General features: G+C 34.7%; 1 protein-coding gene across 1 annotated transcript; it reads left to right on the top strand.

The window, feature by feature from the left end:
- The first annotated feature begins 20897 nt into the window (after positions 1-20897).
- Positions 20898-22248, top strand: LOC132193499 (C-type lectin domain family 4 member M-like). The gene is made up of 5 exons (XM_059614211.1): positions 20898-21026; positions 21094-21271; positions 21326-21393; positions 21461-21569; positions 21625-22248. Exons 1-5 carry the CDS (start codon positions 20931-20933, stop codon positions 21849-21851), a joined length of 678 nt encoding a protein of 225 aa, XP_059470194.1. The 5' UTR covers positions 20898-20930; the 3' UTR covers positions 21852-22248.
- Positions 22249-22504: the final 256 nt, after the last annotated feature.

The following is a 22504-nucleotide window of genomic DNA, read 5'->3' as shown; positions in this document are numbered from 1 at the left end:
ATTCAAAACACTAATCCATGAGAATTGAGTGTTGCCGTGACTAAATAAGTCTGGGCCGAAATTTTCAAGCCAAATAATTTTTCATTGTCTATTTTTTTTTATTAGTGCTGAAAACAACATCAAGTTTATACAAGGTCTTCCTTTTAATGTAAAATTCTGTGTCATTTTATATGCAAATAGGATATTTAATAAGATTAATGATTTCTAATTCAAAAGCTATATCCATTTCCAATTTCCACACGAGCCATCCCTCTCGTGTCACTTTTCAAACAATGAAACAGAGTTGAAAGGAGCATCAACAACTAAATTTCCCCGCACTGGCTCCGTCAACAGATCAAAGGCGGATTTAGGAGAGCAATGCAGACAGCAGATATTATTCATGAAAATTTCCCCTGCCGGATATGTTTTTGATACTCATCACCGAGCGAGCGACAGATGAGACTGTAGCACATACACAACACGCGACACTCAATCTGCGTGTGCGCCCGCGGATCAAACGGCAAAGAAAAACCAACCGATGATGCTGTTTGCAGCCGGCGAGAGCTCATTAGGTGGGTGTGATGTAGTTATTTATGCACTCACGCCCTCAAATCCGGCAAAAAAGCAGCGCGACGAGATAGAGCAGAGCAAAAACATTGCGACGCATTAAATAGAGTTGTAATTAGATTTTTGATCGCTCTCTGTGATCACGAGGCACGTCTAATTCGCACAGACGTGTTTGGTGTTCAAAGTTAAAAGCATTCGCACCCCTAGTTCCGCCCCTGGAGCATTTCTCTCTGGCAGCGCTTTGAATCATGCACCTATTTGTTTCACATTGTGGCCTCATTTGAAGCTACTTTGATCGTCGAGAATGTACTTACTCTCGCACCCTCTCTCACAATATTAACGCCGCGTCTCTTCCCGTGCAAAAGGTCCCAGTGAAACTCCTTGGACTGCGACGTGACTTATTTGAAAAGCTCACTTTTTGGCATTTCCAAGTAAAAATTATACCTGGAGGCTATAAATTTGAATCAATGTTAAATATTTGATTTTGAAGTTATTCTTCATCAATTTCATCATTCAAAATTTCCAAGCCTATGGTTGAAGATGTTAAAAAATGGCCTTAATTACTTTAAATTGTAAATTTAATACAAATTTCTAGAAAAACCTTTATAAATCAATCAAGTCAGCAAACTGCCTCCTTCTGAAAATTTTCTAGAAATTTACTTTTCAGTTTTTTCTTTATAATTTGTTTTAAAATATACCTTGAGTGCTGTAAAATTTGAATTTTAATAGATTTACAAAAATTTACATTGAAGTTACTTGGATAAAAATTTTATTAATTCAAATTTATAAATAAATAACACCTTTGCTTGCATAAATAGCAAAGAATTTTCCTATAGCATCACAGAAAAAATAATAATTGGGTGGTGCCTTCTGCACCACCAATTAAGGGCACAGGCCGACAAGACTTTGTCTTGGCCTGACCCTAATGAAAAAAAGGATTGTTTCCTTTTTCCTTACATATTACACAGAAAGTATATGAAGAGTAAAAGTGGATAAAAATTCATAACTTATTAGCAATGTTAATCAAATCATCGATTTTTTTTATTTGCATAGAAATGACAGAAATTTTTAATAATTAGAAATATTCGAACTAACTCCATTGTAATAAATTCGTGAATTTATTAAATTTGTGAATTTCATCTTTTAACTAAAATTAAATAATTACAAAAAGCTCCTATTTAGCATGAATTTTAATACTGATTTAACCCCTTTTGTTGAAAGTATGTGAAGAAATTTTTTTTTTTTTTATTTATATATCAATTAAAATCTCTTGATTAATTTCATTTTTTTAATGGAAAAGATGAAAAAGAAAATTGGTAGGCAAATTTCCACACATATTAAGAAAACTGACTTTGAAATCAGCTGGCAAGCTAGATTGATGTGGCGTGTCTCGAAATGAAAGGATCGATTTGCTCTCAGCAGGTTCGCAGTGCCTCGCTTAATTAAGCCCGGTTGATCCAATAATTAGACGACAAGGCGTCGGTCGGTTCGTCTCATCAAGCAGTAGCACGCGCTCAATCTTAAAAAAGGCTACTGACGGCGGCGGCGTCGCATTTGATTACGCCGGGGCCTGCGCTGCATGAATTGCCTATTAGGAAAAGACTTAATCCTGTTTCGGCCCGGCGCAATTCGGCGGGGGAGCTAGTGAGGCTGGTAATCCCCCGACCGCACGCCGCAGTCAAAATGAAGCCTTTTTATTTTGTATAAATTTTATCAAGGAAGACTTTTGTCAGCGGCGTGTTGTCCCCTCGCCTGCTCCGCACTCCCCACATCGGCAACAATAGCGCGGCTGCTGCCGCGTTGCAAAATAAAAAAAAAGAGTGTCATATGGACCGCGCTCTCTATTTTAAGACACGGCGGAATCGATCACGCTCAGCCAGAATTATATATATTTTCAACATGCACCCCAACACAGAGTAACTCGCTCTCACTTGAGGGATCGCAATCACTCGCGTTTGTGACTCTAATTCCCTGCTTTTTCTCCCTTTGCGCCAGCGAGAGCAGACCTTCTGTGGTTTGGCATCCAATTTTAAAGTTGATGAAATACTTTTGACAGCGGCGCAGCTCAAAATTTTTACATAGTAATTACATTTAGTTGGGTATGATTTGAATGCTGATTTCGGTGATTATCAGGACTAAAAATTTATATCTTCAGAAAATCACAAGAGATTAATTCAAAAATATATACATTTGTTTACATTTAAAACAATGCATCAATTTGATGTAAGATGTAGTGGTATTTCAATGTATATGAATGGATAGAGTATCAATTATCTATGACAAATATTTACAATTTTTAAGTAAATTTTATATAATTAGGAATATAAGTAATGAAAATTTGAAATTAATATTATTTATACCTCTGTGATTTGAAACGGTATTTTATTTCCATTTAATTTAGCAATTTATAATATAATAACAACATTTTACTATTAAAAAATTAATTCAGTATATTATATTTAATTTAATATTATTTTTTTATTTTTTTATTTAGTAAAAAATAATTATTTTAAAATTGTTTTTTTATCCGTTTTAAAATTTTATTTCCCAATTATTTACAAATATAAATCATGATCTCATAACAACAATTTGGAAAGGAAGAAATTTGATTTCGTCATTGTCTTGTAAACGGTTTGCGTCTCACTGGATGAGGGAATATTATTATGATTATAATTGATCACTCAAATTGATAAAAAATTGCCCTATTTGCAGATTTCACGAAGAAAAAACTATTTTTTTGTTAATTATTAAAAATTTAAAACAACACTAAGCCGACCAGATCAAGTTTCTACGTGGCTAGAAACCGCCGAGTTAATAGACGTGAACTGCAAATAGAACGTAATTAGCAGTTTCATGCGTCTTGACTCTTTTGTGGGCAAATAATGAGCGGCCGTCACCCTGGCAGAGCGAACAAATGGAGCTGCCCCCCGAAACGAGAATGCAGCAGCTGGTCTGCAACTAACCGCACTCGAACCCCTCTTTATTTCGCCCCGATGCACCCCCGCGGCCGCAATGGTGACAGGTTGAACGTTGAATTACACACCGACTTTTGTATGTTCACGTATAACGAATGTGCGGGAAAAGCTGTGCTCGTTTCGCGTTCGTTACCCATTCGGCAAAAATGCGAAATTTCTGGCTGGGCGGCTGCGGCCCTCTCGGGCTTGCAAATTAGCTGCGCGGCCGCCTGCAGGGATTAATTCGGACAAATCATCAAATTCGTCCGGCGAAAAATATGAATAAATTTGCGCAACGTGTGAAACGTGGCGTGTAAAAATAAAATAAATACACGCGCGCCGCTGCATAACATTACGGCAGCGCTTCATTAAAACGCCGCTGCCACTTTTTATTAATATTTGCCCATTGTAATGAGGGCGAGCGCGGTTTGCAAATAAATAATTTAAAATTACACCTGCAAAATAATTAGTATGTTTATTTTATGAGTGCAGCGCAGTGACCACTGCTGGGTGCTGCTGTTTTTATATCGTCCGGGCTGATTAATTTTGCAGTCATACAATGTGTCCTTTGCTGATGGCAATTGCTCTTTGGGGAAAAATTGATGTTTAACGTCCATGTGTGAAGCTGCTCAGTTAATAAAATCCAATAAAAACTTTTCAATTCATTAAAAATAATATGCCTCGTTTTCAAGATTTCATTAAACGGCCATTTAATTCAAACTAATGATTTGCATGATTACCATTGAATTTGTTGAACAATTCCATGACAAGGGTTAGAGAAATGAACACACTCCGGTGTGAAAATGCAGTTTTTCAATTTCTATTATAAAACCTTATTGTATTTATCACATGAGTAACATGTTTTAAAGTAACTAATGGAGAGACAATATTCCCTTCGACTTATAATATGTTAATATAGATTATCTTTTAATATAGCACATATACTTATCTATATAATTAATAGTGATAATAAACTATTGTAAAATTTTAATTTAATATCTTAAATAATTATAAAATTTGTTAAAATTGGTCAAAATAATGAAAAAGTCAACGGTGAAAAAAAAATACTTTTCAATATAATATATATGAAAAATGAGCTAAAATCAGTAAATTGAAAAAATTTTCCTGGTACATTTTAAATATGTTTATATAGTTAAATTATATTTTGTTTGTATTACAAAATTTTTGTTAACTTTATTATCTGCTTAAAGATTAAATTTTGTTGTTCTTAGGACAGGTAAATCGTAAACTTGGCGATTGTGTTGCTTTGCTGCTGTGTTGTGGGGAAATGAGGCAAGAATAAGAATGAAACCCGTAGCGCAGCAGGCTCGCCATTTATCCATTCTGTGAGCTTTTTGCACCGCCATGAAAATGTATGTGGGAGCATTTTTATGGTGCAAGAAAACACCACGCAAGCATCCTGCACAACGTTCTCCCAGCAGCAGCAGCACAGTACAATGAACACATCGGTCGGCTTGCAACGCCAAAACACAATGGCATGCTTGCCTTGCCATAAGGTTTCCAAGGCCAGGTCACTGCGGTTCAAAATTCTGGTCAAGGTCCTACGGCGGCCAAACTATCGACTCCAGTCAGAATTATTAAATTTATTTGGGGGATTAAATAAACTTTATTAGTTATTTAAGTTATTTTTTGTATTTTTCCAATCATTGCAAATTAATACTAAAATTAACTTAAATTTCTTTCAAATGCTATTTTTTCCCCCTATAAATTTGGCTTCAACTCTATAACTCCAGGGACCTACAATTTTTTTTTCAAGAAATATACATTGCCTTTGTTACAATTTTTCATGCCTTACTCAATATGCTAAATTTAAATTGAACGATTTTTTTTTAATAACATGTAAAATAATAATGAACTTCCTTTTCTTTAAAATAAGCAATTAACTAGAAGGGGTTTTATTATTTTAATTTTAAAACAATTTGAAATTCTGAAATTTTTTTGTCTCGCATCTCTGAAATAACTCATGAGGACTATCAACAGAGTGGAATGATAATGGAATGATGGAGCTTTTACTTGATTGTTTTTGTAAGACGCTCTCCTCGGCATGAAAATGAAGCCAGAGGCTTTCGAGAAACATATTATGCGGCTCTTTATCTCTGTATGTGAGCGAGCAGAATAAAGAGTCGCTTGGAAACATATATAAATCATAAATCACACACGAGTTTTTAGTCTTTATTTCACGTCATCCGATAAAGACACACACCAGTGCAAGAGCGAACCGCGTGTATTCCGCCCGACCAGACAGTTCTGCGCTCGTAATTCATCATCAGCACTCATGGCAGCAAAAATGGCGTTTTCATTCACATGGTGACATTGCTTTTTTCAGACGAAAATCCACCGTCATGACCATTGTTTCGCGGAAAGCAGCAAACAACACGCTGGGGAGATTGAAAAAGCACAGCAGTGAAATTAGGAGAAATTTTTAACAATGATAATCAAATTAAATTAAAAATCTATCCATTTTTTTCTTGTTAAATAATTTTCGCGAAATCTATCACTAAAACGAAATTTGCAAAGAACCAATATTTCGATAATTTCAGACTGAAGATTTGAGCCGAATATTGAATTAAAACATTACAATGGTTAATATTATTCAAGAAATTTTAATTAAATAAAAAATATTGCTACATAATTAAAAAAAAAAGAAACGTATATAGCTGATATGAAGCTTTTTTTTCAATTTTCAGGAGAAACTACTTGCAAGTTTTGCATGTCCCCAGTTTGAGCTGAAAGATAGGCAGGCGTCAAACAAAGGGCGCCATCAGTGCCTGTGCTGTGACGTCTAAATACACACGCTGCTCTCGTATATAATACACCCCCGATGAGATTTGGCGGTGGAAGTGCGTGTATATCTGCGCGCGGGGCTGTACATTGTGCATACAGGAGCAGCGGCGTGTAGCGTAGGCAACCCCGGCGTGCACCTATCCCATCTCTCTCTCTCTCGTCCGCCATCATGAATATTCATGAGGCACGCGCAAATCCTGCCTGCTTCGCTCCAGCCAAGAAGAAAATAATCATCACCACCCAACGGAGGCTTGCAGGGCTGCCGGTGATTGAGTCGGAATTGAGACAGCCAGACTTTGTTTGCGCAAAACCGCGGCGCTCTTCAATTTGCAATGTTTGCCGAAAAGATTTCACAATTTCGTTTGAATGCGCGTTATCGATCTTGCCGCGGCGCGGGCCGCTGTACCAGAATTTAATTTGCATTGCAACGCTTATTTTTTTATTTCTTTAATTGGTGCTATTCAATAAAATTGAATTGAATTTATAATTTCTCATTTGCTTTGATCAATGTGTCTAGTATTAATAAATTTAAGTCAAAATGAAGATCCACTCTGCTAAAATGAAAAGGAGATTTTTTTCCTTCCGAGAACAGCAACGAGCCAAGCAAGAAACGGCCGTATTTTACTTCATGAAAATCCCCTACATACAATAAAAATCGCATACGCAGAAATATTTTGAGGATTTTTGTATTAGTGATAATGACTATTGAATTAAAGGTAAAATTGAATTTAATGAAACATGGTTAAAATTCTATGAAACGTCTATTAAAAAAGGCATTTTTAAATATTTAAAATTTTTTCAAGAAAAAAAATTTAAACAATGATTGATTATTTTGAGTTAAATCTTTTTTCTTATATGAAATAAATTTTTTTACCTGATTTTTCACGGTACTTAACTTTTGCAGGTTTAAGTGACTCCAAATGAAAGCGTTATAAATTAAAATTCCAGTACAAGCAGTTCCGTACAAAACAACAATTTTCAGTTTGACTTTGCATATAATTTAAACTGTAGTAATTAAAGCTTTCGTAAAAAAAATATTCTAATGTTATAGTAAATACAATATAGTTATAATAAAAGTTTTATAATTATTAAAATATATCTTTTTTATGAAAATATATATTTTAATATTTAACTGTTTTTTTATTAATTTGCAGAATGTAATTGTAATATATTTTGAATCATCATTTAATTTATCTGAATGTATAAAAAAGCCACACAAAATATTACATATTTGTTTTTGGGCACAATATCAGATAAGCGTTGTAGAAATATTTTTACACGTCCTGGTCAAGCAAATTTTTTGATATTAATTACATTATTAAGAGATATTTACTGATATTATTATAGAAAAGTAATAAAATAAAATTTTGTATGGTGCAACGCAATTTTAGTTACTCTTAGAAAATGCGCACATGCTCATCGATTGATTACTCTTCAATTAATTAAAAATATTCTATATATTTGTGGTTTCAGATATTTAAATAGCATTGTTCCAATTTTACAAAATTCTATTCAAAAATTAGCGAGTATGTTAAAACAATGAATATTTGCCAGATTTATAATAAACTTTGATAGGAATGTTGAATGACTGAGCGCTATTAAATTAATTGTCTTCAAGAGCAGTTTAAGTCTTTGCGCAGAAGCAATTTAAAAATTCCAGGAGCCACATAAACTGCCCCCGCGCGTCGTTCACGAATTTTTTTTCGTGGTTGTGGCGGCGGCAGCTCATAAATATTAACGACGTGAGAGCGAAAAGATGATCGGGCACATGTTCAATAAATTTCTGGCCAAATTCGCGCGCTGATTATAAATTCAAATGGGCGCGTATTTTGGGAGCTGCATCAGTCGAGGAATGAAAATCAGCGCGCGGCGCGAGATTACAGGTTTTCGGCCGTGTCAGCACCGCGCGATTGTACTTGCGAGAGACGATAAACATCTCGGCCATGCGTATATATTTATATGTAAAAACGCATCACTCTCGCGCGCGTCATGTTTTACTCTTTCTGTCTCTCGCTCTTTTTTTTCCGGCGACCCCGGCCAGGGATTATCGTCGGGGTCTGCGCGCGGCAGTCGCGGCGCATTATTAAAAAACACAGCGCCATCATACACGATCGACCGACCGACCGCAGATAGGGAATAAATATGCAAATTCCCGAATAATAACAATGCCGCCGAACCCTTTTTCACCGAGTGTGTGTGATAAAAATTGATAAAAAAAAGCGTGTCCAAGCTGCTGATAAATTAATATTAGCAGGTGAATGGCGATTAAATTGCCGGCCAAAAGCTGCTTCGGCCGAGCTCGATAGGGTGGCGCCTGCCCCGCGCCGAGGGTAGGCAACCGGCGCTACACGAGCCCTCTTTTGAGGGTGAGGCGCAGCTCGTCGTTTCGCAAACGCACCTGTTACGTCGCTACCAGTCAAGCACGTTTTCTCCTCCGGATTTGTGCTGGAAATTTTGAGGAGCAGAAAAGTTTGAAAACTTAATTTTGAGGTGACTTTTGTGAAATATTTTTTTTATAATTGTGGCAATAATTGTATTTCTTGTGGCTCTAAAGAAGGGAAATAATAGTGTTAATGTCAAACCAAAAATAAGTTCATGTAACTTTCGTTCGATTACATTATAAAAGGTTAAATAATGTATAGGAATTGAGGAAAAATTGAATGAATAACAGCTATTAGATTTGAAGGTGCTAAACAGAACATCAATTCGCTTTATTTGTTAAATATAATTAGATCATGTTTATTCATTGATAATTTTTTTTCTTTTTTTTAATTAATAATCTTTAAGGATGAAAAGTATTTAAGCTGACATGCCTTGTGTCATAAAAGTAAACTCTACGACATGCTATTTTATATTTCAAGTATAACCTATTCTTTTTTACGGTTCTTCAGACCTTCCTAAGCCAATAAATTTAATAAAATTAACCAAATCAAAATTAACTGCAGTTATTAATTACTTTTTAATATATCTCATTTTAAATATTATGTTTTACAAGTTACATTTGGCACCCAACCTTTGATATTTATAAATTAATTTTCATATCTTGACTCTCCGTCAAAAAAGCCATTTATTTATTATTTTATATAATACTAAAAACTATATCAATAATATTAATTTTTTATCTATTCAGTGCAAAAAAAGCAAAATTTTAAATAAAAAGATCTTATTTATAATAAACAAAAAAGATGTTATTACAACAAAATAAATAAAAAATTTAAAAACAATTTTTAGTTTTTATTGTTTTTAAATATAATGATGCATTTAATTTTATTTAATCAAAATAATACGACAGTTTAAAAAAAAATTAAAACATTCTGAGTAGCTGCTTTGGGTTGTTTCGAAGCGCAGGTGAAGCCGCCTTGGCTCACTCGACGGCCGGCAAAAATTCCTTCATTCGCTCGGCGTGCCGCGTTCAAGGAAATTGTGTGGATTTGTGGCGTTCTCGCATGAAAAGCAGGTGCACGGAGGGTTTCAATCAAAATTAGCCACACGCCTGATTAATTACAGGTGCGTCGGTCGCGTGTGTGCCCGAGATAATCGGAATCGGGAGACGAAATCGGCCACTTTTCCAGTATATTATTGGCGTAACGACTACTCGGTGGTTCGAGGGCCACTTCTCAACGCACCTCTTGCACGGGCAGAAAGATTGATATCGCGACCGGAAACACGACATACGGTCTTTCGAGACAGGTGAGCCGGATCGAAACGCCACAACTGAAAGAGCGCAGTCGTAATTTATTCTCTTAGCTAACGAAATAGAAAGAAAGATTCAACCGACTGCTCGGCAGTTTCATGCTTTTTATTGCTTTTCGCACGCGAATTCAGTCGATTCGCAGGGGAACCCTGAAATTTGATTTTAATCTCTTCGTACAAATAAATATAAGTTGGAGAAAAAAGAGAGGTTTTGCCGGAAATATTAACTTGTGTGTTTTGTGGGAGATCTGAATGAGGGAGTTTTGAACTTAATTTGCACATTTCTGTTGAAAAAATGTAAAGGCATTTTTTTTTGAAATTATCACTTAATCTTGTAGAGGATTCACAATTATAAAAGTTACTCGATTCTTAAATTATAATAAGTATATTTTTCGATTTTTATTAACAAAGAAGATCAAACTATTGTTATCATTAAGAGATTAATTTCTTAATTATAAGTCTAAATTTTGGCGTGGTATTCATTTCTAACAAAGCCAATTTTTTAAGCTTAATCTTCGTTACAACAGTTGAAAAAATGGTTTATAATATCAAATACTTTCACTTAATTTAAACTTTGAGCTTTCCAAGACTTAGTGTCATCAGTCAAAAAGCACATCATCATCATCATGGATCCATGACTTTCCCGGGAAATTGGTAGCTTGTAGGAATCAATGGCCCGAAAATATAACCATCGAAATCGCCTCCATCGGCGCAGAAAAATAAACACTTGTAAATAAAGCGATGAGAGAAAAGTTCGGGGACTGCGCGTCACTCGTCGGGGATCAAATAAAATAAAATATTCACCGGGGCTAAAACGCATCGCCGCTCATTGTTCGGTGCGGAAGAAGCCTTTCCACCTCTCTCTCTAATACCAACAGAGACGGAAGCAGTTCCCTTTTTCACTTTAGAGACTTCCGAACTCTTTTTATATATAGACGCAGGCAATCCCAAGATTATTTTCTTCTTGCAGCATGGATAAAAGAGGAGAAAAGCCTCGCGGAAAAGCGGCTTGGAAATCGCCAGATGGTTTTTTCTCTATTTTTTTCACAATTGCCGGGAGAGGAGTTTGAGTGCATGCAAATTTCTGACGAATTTCCACGCAGGCGTGAAGATTTGACATTCTCGAATTGCGACCCGAAAAGGTTGCGGCAAATATTGCCGTCAAATTTTCGCGCACAGGCGGGGCACGTGATTTGCATAAAATTTCACCAACTGTTTATTCATTTTTACACAGCAACACACGCAGAACGAAAATTATGCAAACTTTTTCCATCAGCAACGGCGCGGCGGAAAAAAAATAAAAAAACAGCCAGAATTATTATATTATTTCCTCGGAGAGAGGAATTGTTTCGGCCCAAATTCATTAAAAAACAGCAGCATATAATTTTTTCCTCCAACTTTCCTCCGGGAAAAAGTTCGGCCGTGACGGGATAGTATAAAAATTCTGCCGGGGAGGGTTTGTAATGGAGATATAATTCTCTCGGCGGTTGATGCTGCGCCGCTCGGCACGAACCCTAATGAACTAAAAGGGAAGGTATGAGCGAGAGAGCGGCCGCCGCTGCCGCCGCCGCGTTGTTGTGTTAATAATTACTGCTTCATGAAAATGCATGAGCCAAAGTAGAGGAATATCTGCATCATGATACAGTTTAGCTCGCGTTAATTGGAGACCACAACACTCTCAAGACCCTTCCTTCCACATGCAGGATGAATTATTTTCAGCCCCGAAACCTAATGCGTGCGTCTCTACCCCGGCGATACGCTGATGGCATTATTTTATTTGCATTATTGACACACCAGCACTCGGCTCGCTTTTTGTTCATTAAGTGCGACGGGGAGCGGCCGAAAATGGACTTTTAGCGGCTCGCGAGGGAATTAGTTGGCGCACTGAGGGGTCCGAACTTCTAGAGTTCAAAAAGCAAACTTGAGGAGAGAGCCAAATTTTGCTGGAGCATTAGGATTTGTCCAAATTTATTATTCTATTCAATTAATTTGATTTATCTCCAAAAAATTAAATCAAAAACATAAAAAAATTTAAAAATTAAATTGGTTTAATTAATTTTTAAGTAAGAAACTCTTCTTTAAAATATTTAACAGCGATTTGTTTCATAGTTCTTTAAGAAACTTAATTTTTCGGTAACCAATTTTTAAATCAATAAATTTTTCAGTAATTGAAAATATTTTCTTAAATTTCTCATACTCTGTGTCATCGTGGGTATCACTTCATATTATAATAAACTGTTTTGCAAAAGCAATATTAAAAATATTTGAAATTCTAGACTAATGCAAAAACAAATTACCTTGTCGAGAAACCATTAAAATTTTATTTAAATATACCTTCATGTCTATATGATCGTTCCATATTTTATATTATAAAAATGTAAAATAAAATAAATAAAAAAGCAATTTGAAATGATAGAATCTGTTACTCCACTATTTAGTATAATTTTTGTATAATAAATGAACATAAATATGAAAAATTTAATAAATTGTATTCAATTAAGCTATATTTTAGAAAGATATCAAAAATAAAGTTGAATGTTTAAAAATATATATAAATATTTTTCTTTTTTATAGACACTGTTTTTCTTAAACGCAATTTATTGAAGGGATTTTCGAGGCGCGTTTTGTTTGTAAAACAGCTGATGTGGGAAAGGCAAGTCGGGGCAGAATGATGGATTAGAAGCAAGAACACAAGATGTTACGGCTGAGACGGCGATTACAATGTACTTTTGCTTACACACACACAAGCCACAATCGGCGTGCAGAAATGAGAGGCTGCACCCACCCCAACTACCGAGGTTGATGATCCATCTTATTTTTTCGCGCTCTAGCTCTTTCCAGATGAGAGTCTCGCTTTTTATTGCCCTCGGTGTTTGTTTGTGGCGTCTGCGAGACGCGGCTATCTTTCTCTCTCTCTCCGCGGGCAGCTACTGTGTGTGTGCGTTTCATCCATCCTCCAATAAAACACAATGAGGATGATGGATGTCCATCCCGACACGTCCGCACTCCAGAACAAAGAGAGGCGCTTCGCAGACAGCCGCTGATCCATTGTTGTCGCAGAGAGAGAGAGAGAGAGAGAGAGAGAGAGAGAGAGAGAGAGAGAGAGAGAGAGAGAGAGAGAGAGAGAGAGAGAGAGAGAGAGAGAGAGAGAGAGAGAGAGAGAGAGAGAGAGAGAGAGAGAGAGAGAGAGAGAGAGAGAGAGAGAGAGAGAGAGAGAGAGAGAGAGAGAGAGAGAGAGAGAGAGAGAGAGACGCGCCAGCAACAATATATGAATTTCTAAGTGGGTGTGCGTCCGACAAGGAATCTTGGGTGTGAGAGGAAAATTTATAAGTTTCCAGTACAAAATTAAATAAAAGATTTATAAGTGGAAATAAAATTAATGTTTTTGAAAATCCTAAAAATTATGGTTTTAATTTTATTAATAAGTTTCAGGCTTCTTGATACCAATATTTTTGATAAATTTTTTGTGTATTTATAAACGAAACTACTTTTGAAATGCATCAAAGAGACATTTCTAACGTTTGAGGCTGTTAGTTATGCAACCTGCGTGACTTGCCCGGAATGCAGCGCAGCCTAAGCTGTCCATAGCCAAGGGGCTCCTAAATTTTTTCATTTACTCATCAAACATTGATAATCAATTTAATATATATTTTGTAATAAAACAATCGTATTAAGAAAATTTAATATTTTTCTTAAATAAATCCATGGTGGGATCAATAAATCGTTTAAAAAATTACAATCTCTTGAAATACGTTATTTTGATTCTAAAATACATGAAAGAAGCAACGAATTTTTCAGGCTGTTTAAATTATTTACCTAATATATTTACATTATTGACATTTATTGATTTTCCAATATTATATTTTTTTTCCATTTTATGCTCTACCATGGTTGGGACAAGTTTCAATTGTCTTCTTCTTTGCCAAAATGTTTAGATGGAAATTTTAAATATCCTATTATAATAAAGTTTTAATCTTAATTGCTATAGCTTATGAATTTCTCTTTTATTTTAGATAACGACTTTAACTAAAATAGGAGCATAATAAATCCTTAAGAACAAACACCCCCCCCCCCCCCCCCCCCCCGCACTACTAATTGACACATTTACTTCATATGTAGTGTTTGTAATTATTATTCATTCAAATACCCTTACCAAAAGCTACATTCAGCCCGATTTTTTAAACAAGGAAATAACATGAAATAAATTTAATTGGAAATATTGATTAAAATATAAATTCAAAGGACCCTCATCTTGATACCTTTCAAGGAAATTTAACATATTATAATATTTAACTTTTATTAACCAAAGCCTAAATGTAAATTTAACTAAAGTGGCCGATTTTCACGTCGATTGTCCGAGGCAATTTCCATTTTGGGCCAGCTTCCTAAAAGATGGATCACCTGATAAGCGTGAATGTGAATGATTATGCAGTTAAGTAGCAGTTACATAATAATAAGACACTCAAACACACAAATACTATATACGCGGCGCGGTTCTCTTCAAATTCACTTTCAATTATTCGTGATAGGCATCGCGCATTTTAATGAGAACTGGTGCGCCGAGAGAGTTCATTCATGGATTCACATGCTAATTTCGGAGCCGCGCTTCAAACAAAATATTGTAATCAGGAGTCGGGTCGGCTGCCGGTGATTGCATGAAATTTGTTTTTATCAGATTTCGGCGTGAGTGTGCGAGAGAGATATAATAATGCTCCTGATCTGAATCTTAAAGTGCTGATCTCTTTATAATTTGGTCCCGTGTTTCTTTGAAGCATCTTTTCGAGCCTCATTGATATGCCGTCGCATTTTTGGCTCCGGGGAGGAAAGCAACAGAGCATTTTTGAGCCCATAGCTTTTCCCCGGTACGCTCGCGTGAAAGCAGCTTGCAAACTTTGAATTTAAAATTAATACTGAGCCCCGTGAGGAAGGTAGAAAATATATAAAAATGCATGTACAAACTTTCCCAGACCCATAACATCATTTACCTTACCATCTGTAAGATAATAAAAAAAAAAAACAGATTTCCAAAAGGGAAAAAAATGGAGCTTTGTATCATCAGATTTAAATTATCAATGAGAAAATTGATCTTTCTGAATTTTTATATTAATTTATAAGTTACTTACAAGCGGATAATAAAGCTAGAATTTTAAATAAAAATCTGCATCTGTATCGCGCTTTTTAATAAATCATCGTTTGTCAATGAGTACAATGGCTTAATATACAACTGTAATTTGGATGATATATTATAATTGAAGTTCTGACATCATTGTGCTGGCACAAGAACGAGATTTGTTTGAAAATTTAAAATCTGTTAAATTCAATGATATCGTCAAGTTTTCAATTTATATGCATTGTTTAATTACCAAAAATTATTTCAATACAAAATTGACAATGGAGAATAAGAGCAGAAATGATTAAAAAATAAAATCATTTTTTAAAATAAAATAAAATTATTTTTATAAAAAACAACATTATTTTATTTAATATTTAAATTCTATGCAAAGTTTCTTTTATAAGATTTAAAATAAACATAAAATTAGCTGACATGATATTTTAAACAATTTAAAAGAGTATGTTATTATTAATTTACTTTGCTTTAACAAAACTTATTATTCACGTGAATCAAATGTTTGTATTTTATTCTGCGTAGAGTTCCAAATTTGTTTAAATTGTATTTGGCCCAAAAATAAAAAGGTGTATAGCTTAATTTTAATTTTCTTCAAGCAAATTAATATATCAGTTGATTTCAGAAAAAAAATCTAAAATTTGCATCTAACAATAACATACCATTTAAATTTTGGTGGCCATATCATATAATTGGGGTCTCTATTTATTTACCACCGTAATATATGATTGAGGAAAATTAATTACGTAAAATTTTCCCGGACCGTTCGCAATGTCTAAAGCACAAATACTGCTGAAGTCGGTGAGATGTGTTTTGCGCGAGGAGCAACTTTGCTCTCTTGAATACGGAGGTGTATCACGAGCGAGGAGTGAGTCTACCGCGCCGATACGGCAGAGAGGCCTCTAATTGGCTTAATGTATTCTAATGTACGTTAATCTATGCTAATGATATGCAATTCAGATATAAATACAGAGATCCGTGCGAGCAGCCGACGATGAAAAGCATCAGCAGGCCAAATAACGCGCTCGGCATTCACAGAGCGAGAGATCCTTGTTTTCAGAGACAAACAAAATATTCGCGAGCGAGCAAACAATTGACAGTTCGCTCTCGCCAATAAAAACACGCTGTGCGAAAATAATGGAAAAACGCAGTGGACTTTTTTATTTCGATTGTTTTTGCGGGCGATAATATGTGAAGCCGGTCAACTGAAAAGAGAGCAGGGCTTTAAAAACACAAAGCGAAATTCGCCGTTTTTTGGGTGATCATGTTTGGCCCTGATCAATCGGATGTTTCCGTAAGTCCCCCTGTTAAAATTTTGAATGATTAACAGGACCTCTGCAGTAACGAATTATGTTGTGGAATAAAAAAGTAGATAAAATAATTTATTGTTAGAGGAATTGCTGAAAATTTTGCAATTTAAAGTGCTGAAACAGGAATAAATCAAAGGTGTTTTCCTGCCAAAAGTTTTTTAACCTTGTGGAATTATTTAAAAAAAAAAAAAAAGTGATTTTGCCAAAATTTAGAAATTTTCAAACAGGCTCAGAAGCAAGAAAAAAATTGTGAGTTCTTTCCAATTCAAAATGAAAAACCATTCTTCGGCACAAAAAGGTTCATCCTCTCATTGATAAAAAAAAAATCATTTTTCAATTAGAATAGAACTTTATTTAGTTTTCTTCCCAAATATTTAGTTATTAACATTTATGCAAATTAAGTTCTTTATTCTTTGAAATTTTTACTCAAAGGTTATCTAAATATGGGACCAAAACGCGGCGTTTCCTGCAAAAAAGAATGGTATGTGAGAAATAACTTCTGGCTTCTCTCACTTGCTGCGGTATGAGAAAAGCTCCCATTCAACGGGGTATTTTCTTGGCCTCGCGTCGTCGGTGGGAAATTTACATAATTTTTCGTCGGCACAAAAATAATAGCCGGCGAGTGTAGGGCTGTGAAATTTCAAGAAGCGCCACACCGCAGCAGGGAGGAAGTTAACAATAATAATTGAGGCTACCCACAATATTAATTTTGGTGCCGCTGCAGGTTTTGTGTGTGTGGTGTGTATAATGAGCGAGTATTTTGCGGCGGGTTCGCTCAGGTATGAAAGCGAATGGTAATTTATTCAAAAAACCAAATAGCAACAGAGTATATTATAAAGGCAGAGCGACGCACCAACGAATTATTGCTGTCGCAGAAAATTTGAATTCGTCATTATTTACACTTCGCAGAATTACCAAAAATTCACTGGTGGAAACGGACATTTTTCTCGTATAATATGACAAAATTACGTTATTTTTAAGAGATTTTAATTTAAAGTATTGAAATTTTTTGCATTACAAAATTTAAATGTAATTTTTCTTTATATTTTGTGCTGCAAAATGTATTAAATAATTTATAATTTTAGAACATTGTTATTTATTTAAATGAAGTAAAACGAAGAACAGCCGCAATAAACTGAGAGATGAATTTGAAAATTACTGATTATTTTGCTGGAAAATGAAACTTGTAAATATTATGAAACAAAAGCCTCTAAATTAAGGTTTTACATTTTTATAAACGGACAACATACTATTTATCTCTTGTTCCTGTTTGAATTTAACAAATAAAAAAAAACTTTTCGTCATTAGAGGCAACGCGAACTCTTTGTTAATCGAGGGAGTTTTTTCCTCATTTCCTCACTTAATGACCCTTGCTTTGAGACGACGAAGGAAGGCAGAATGCGTCTCATAATCACCTGCTTAACATTCAGTGCCATTCCAAACTTCCTTTCTCGCGAGAGTGCGAAAAAAAGCACTTCGTAAAAATGCACGGTGCAACGTATAACTATCTGTTGACTGCTCGTTATCTCGTCGGGAAAATACACAAAGAGTCCAATATGTAATTCGGTCGCGTTCCACCGACGGTTTGCATGCAAATTGGCCTGCCCTGATAATTTGACACGTACAACGCGCATTACACCTTTTACTTGACGCCGAGCGGGGTGCAATTTCCGCTAAAGACCGCACATTCAAAGTAATATGCTCTCGAATTCGCTATCGCGCGTCTTCTTCTTCTTCTTCGCCCGCGGAGTTTGTTTTAATTAATCATCTCGCCGAGAGAGCGAAGAGAATGCTGATGCGCCGCTGAGAGTGTCAACCGGAGCCCCTGGTGAATTATTAATTATGCAATTAATTAATCAAGAAAACCACCTGCAGCGATGCCAAAGCGCCTCTCTCCGATTTAATTTATTTGGCGCGCGCGCGTGCTGCAACCGCTTCCCCTGACAGCCACGACTCTAATTTCAATAATTTTCAACTACGCCTCAAATAAATCTTGTGCGCAGTTAAAATGTTATTGCGTCAAGTGTTAAAAAAGTGCAAAGTGAATGATTTATGACAATACTCAGTTTTAATGGAAGCTACATTATCTCATTTCCATTCAATAAATTGTTTTTGGGGCAGTTAAGAAGGTTTAAATTAAATAAATTGATCTTCAAATTTCTGCTAAATTTAGTTCATGGTTTGGATGATACAATAATTTTGTTTAAAATTGAAGCAGTCCATTCGCATGCTTTGTTGAGTGAGTGGAAAATTATAAAAAACAAAATTTTGCCACGAAACGTTCAAAAAAGAATTCTTGCTGCTGCAAGCTTCATTTGATGTAGATTTTATTCCTCTATAATGTGCGCTGATCCAGTTTTTTGCTGTGAATAACATCATTTAATTTACAAATGACTCTCATCACAGCTAAGTAACGTCCCTGAGTGAATGAGCAATTTATTTAATTTTGTATTTCCAAAGACAAAATTTTCTTGCGAAAATGTCATTAAAGAGTAAAGCAGAATTTATTGCAAGTGAAATTGCTTTATATTTACATTTTTTTTAACTTCATTTTTCACTCTTAACCTGCACAAGAACAATGAAATATGTATAAAAATGATAAAAATGTTAATACGTCAACTTCATATATAATCCCAAACTTGAAAGCACTTTTGTATAAAAAAGGATAAAGAGAAAAGATATAATAATATTTTTAATACCTTCAATTTATAAATTTACAATTAACTTTTGAAAAACGCATATTACAGTAAAAATACTTGATTTTATTAAATGGAAAGTGTTTGTGGGGAACTTTATTTTTTTGTAAATTTGTGTTGGTTTGGCGTGAAAACAGAGTGCTAATTTATTATTGTCCTCATTTTGCTTAATTTACAATAGGAATTTATTTTTGAATTTATTTATTTATTTTGTTTTTCAATTTAATTATTCTAGTTGTAGAGCTTCTCAATTTCATTCGTCATCTTTAACAAGTAGAATTTTTCAGCAAAACGTCAAAATCAAAGCCAAAGAAGATGCACACGCTGGAGAGGGTCTCGCACACTCTCCTATGAGAGGGAAATTTGCATTCGAAACGGAAGGGTTGAAACGAGCCACGGCTGGGTGCGAGTCGTCGGGCAGAAATGTTTGCACTGCTCTGTTGCCGCATCTTTTCATTTCGCCAAAGGAAGCGTCTGTCTGCGAATGTTCTTCCTCTCTGGTCGTGTAATGAAGTGCTGATGGCGCGTTGTGCAGTTACTTTTTTAATCCCACAATGTTATCGCGCCGCTAACACACCCCCTTTATTTTTCTTGGGGCTCTCTAATCAAACAAGAAGAGAGGAAAACTTTTCTCTCTGCACTTCTTCCTCTTCTCTCGCTCTCTCGTTTTTTAACTTTTTTATGTGCACCCAAGTGGTGGTGGTTCTGCCAGAGAGAAAGAGCTGTTACGGGCGCTTTCTTATTCATCGCTGCCTATGCAAATCAGCTCACAAACTCTCCCTCTGCCGCCAGAAAAAGTAATGATGATTACATTTTTATTGCGCGCACATTGCTTGTTTTGAGGGAAAACGCTGGTGTTCACCAGCTTGTAAAGTCTATGACGCGTAATTAAAATTTAGTTCATGTGGTAAAGACACAAAATATGTAATATGCAACAACACTCAATGTTACCTGACTTTAAGTAATTTACACATAAAAGTTAATTTAAAATTTATATTCTATTGTTAAGCATGTAGTACAGTTTATCACATTTTGGAAGAAAATTGTGGAAGAAAGGAAAACTGATTGTTAAAAGTTTTGTGTCCAATTTAAACACAAAACCCTGAGCTTTATCACACAAATGAGAAATTTTATATTTTTTTGCTTAACAATATTTAGGAATGTGTAGTATTATTTTGTTAAAATGGCTGAAAATAATCTAAAATTATCAATGCATAATGAAAAGGCCTAATATCATGTTTAACTTTATTTGCAAGTAACTTCAGGATTCCCTTTGTTTTCAACATGAACAATTAAATTAAATCATATTGAATGTCTCTCCTATGATATCAGGATAAAAACTTATACTAGATTACTTTATTAACTCATTGTTGTAGCTTATTTTTTCCATTGTTGGAAAAAACATTAACAAAAATTTAGTAATTTTATTTTGGAAACGACAAAGAGGCGTCCCCAATAACAATAACTTTTTTTATATGCCGAATGTGTTGAGCTTTTCAGCTATTCATTATTCTTGCAATCCAATATAGTTGGAATTCAATTTCTGTCCTGCTCAGATTTTGCAGGGGTCAATTTGGTTTAAAAGTAAATCACAGTTAACGGGATAACAATAACTTTGCTAAGACTTTCGATAATAAAATATCCCTTCCACCGCAATGGCCTTGGTTGACCTCACTAATAATTATTTTTATTTTATCAGCTCAAATTAACTCTCTTTGACTCAGCGCAGTTTGTTACTTCCTGGTGATAAAATTCTAGCCACTTCTGAAAACAATAAAAAGAATTCAATTGCCTCACAGAAATGAAGCCGAACAAATGTTCTGTTTGTCTCCTCGCCTTGATTGCAATTTTAACCCTCATAAATTTCGGCGTGTTTCTTTACTTTGCAATTTCCACGGTGAGCAATACTATTTTAAATCTGCTGTTTTACCGAAATATCACTGATGACTGTTTCTTTTTTATAGAAAAACAAATTCTTAGAATTGGTCGAAAGGGTTGAAAAATATGAACAGGACAACGCACTGAAGCTGAAGGAACTCCAGAACAGGGACGTCCGAATTGCAAACATCACTACATCGCCAACGCCATCGTCGACGTCGACCAGCTTGATAACAACTATTTTAAACCGTTGTCAAACTGCACGTGAGAATTAGGATAGAATTTAAAAAAAGCATTTTGATTTTTTTCCATTAATAGTTTCAAACAATTTGACCATCTTGGACGTAGGCGGTGTAAAATACCGTTATTTTGTCAGCAAAGGGAAAGTAAGTTAATTTCTGTTAATTGACAAAAATAATTTTAAATAATTGAACGAATTTATTTAATTTTAAGGCAAATTGGAACACGGCTAACTCAGTGTGCAAGCAAAGGCAAATGAATTTAGCGAAATTTGAGTCTGTGATTGTTCTAGAAGAATTCAAAAAGACAATTAATATAGCAAGTAAGATAAAGTTAATATTTTTTTTTCATAACTTAAATTGGCCAGAATTATTTAGGTGATATGTGGGTCTCTGGTGTAAGCTATGGTAATTCAACGCACGGAGTTTTGCAATGGTATGATGGAAGTGCCATCAGCAGCAGTTTGTGGGCCATCGGAGAGCCTGACGATTTTAAAGCCGGAGTGCAGGCTTGCGTCTCTATACAAATTAATAGATTGCATGACACCAATCATTGCGATGCTACAAGTCAATTCATTTGTGAAGTACCATCTAATTGTCAGTGAAACCCCATTTTACTTGCTTAAATGAGGAGATATGTCATATTTATATACCCAGTTATATCCTTTTTGTTGTTTTACTTCCCTCCGCTTTCAATTTCATTTTTGCTTTTCTTACCATTTGTGATTTTCAGTTTAATTTAGCACTAGAATTTTTTGTGTCGGTTTATAAATAATTATAAAAAATAAATTATAATAACTTGTAAAAAACGTAATGTATTTCAATTTAAATTTAAATATTTTGTCAAAAAATTACAGAAACAGGATTTCTTTCTCAATCATACGGATTTTTTTATTACATAGAACTTTTATGTCAGTAGAGACTTGTAGAGATTTTTTCCATAATATTAATAATAAATAATGCTTGTTTCTTAGTATTTTTTTGCATTTATCCAGACATATATGAAAGAATAAGAAAATGTAGAGCATTTATAAAATTATAAATTATGTTTAATAACTGCATGTACCATTTTTCACCAACCCAATTTGAATAGACACAATAAAAATGTTATAAAAACACTTTTAACACAGATATCTGAGCAGCTCATTTTAACTCCAAACTGAAACAAGAAATTTAAAAAAGAAAACAACAAACTCCAGAAAAACTAAATTAAAATAAATAGCTATTATTTTAGTGACAACTCCAAATTTTTAGAATC

This window comes from Neocloeon triangulifer, unplaced genomic scaffold, assembly GCF_031216515.1.
Source record: "Neocloeon triangulifer isolate White Clay Creek 2 clone unplaced genomic scaffold, ASM3121651v1 ptg000004l, whole genome shotgun sequence".
Classification (NCBI taxonomy): Eukaryota; Metazoa; Arthropoda; class Insecta; order Ephemeroptera; family Baetidae; genus Neocloeon; species Neocloeon triangulifer.
The sequence above is the reverse complement of the archived record's forward strand: the minus strand, read 5'-3'. Positions and strand labels throughout refer to the sequence as shown.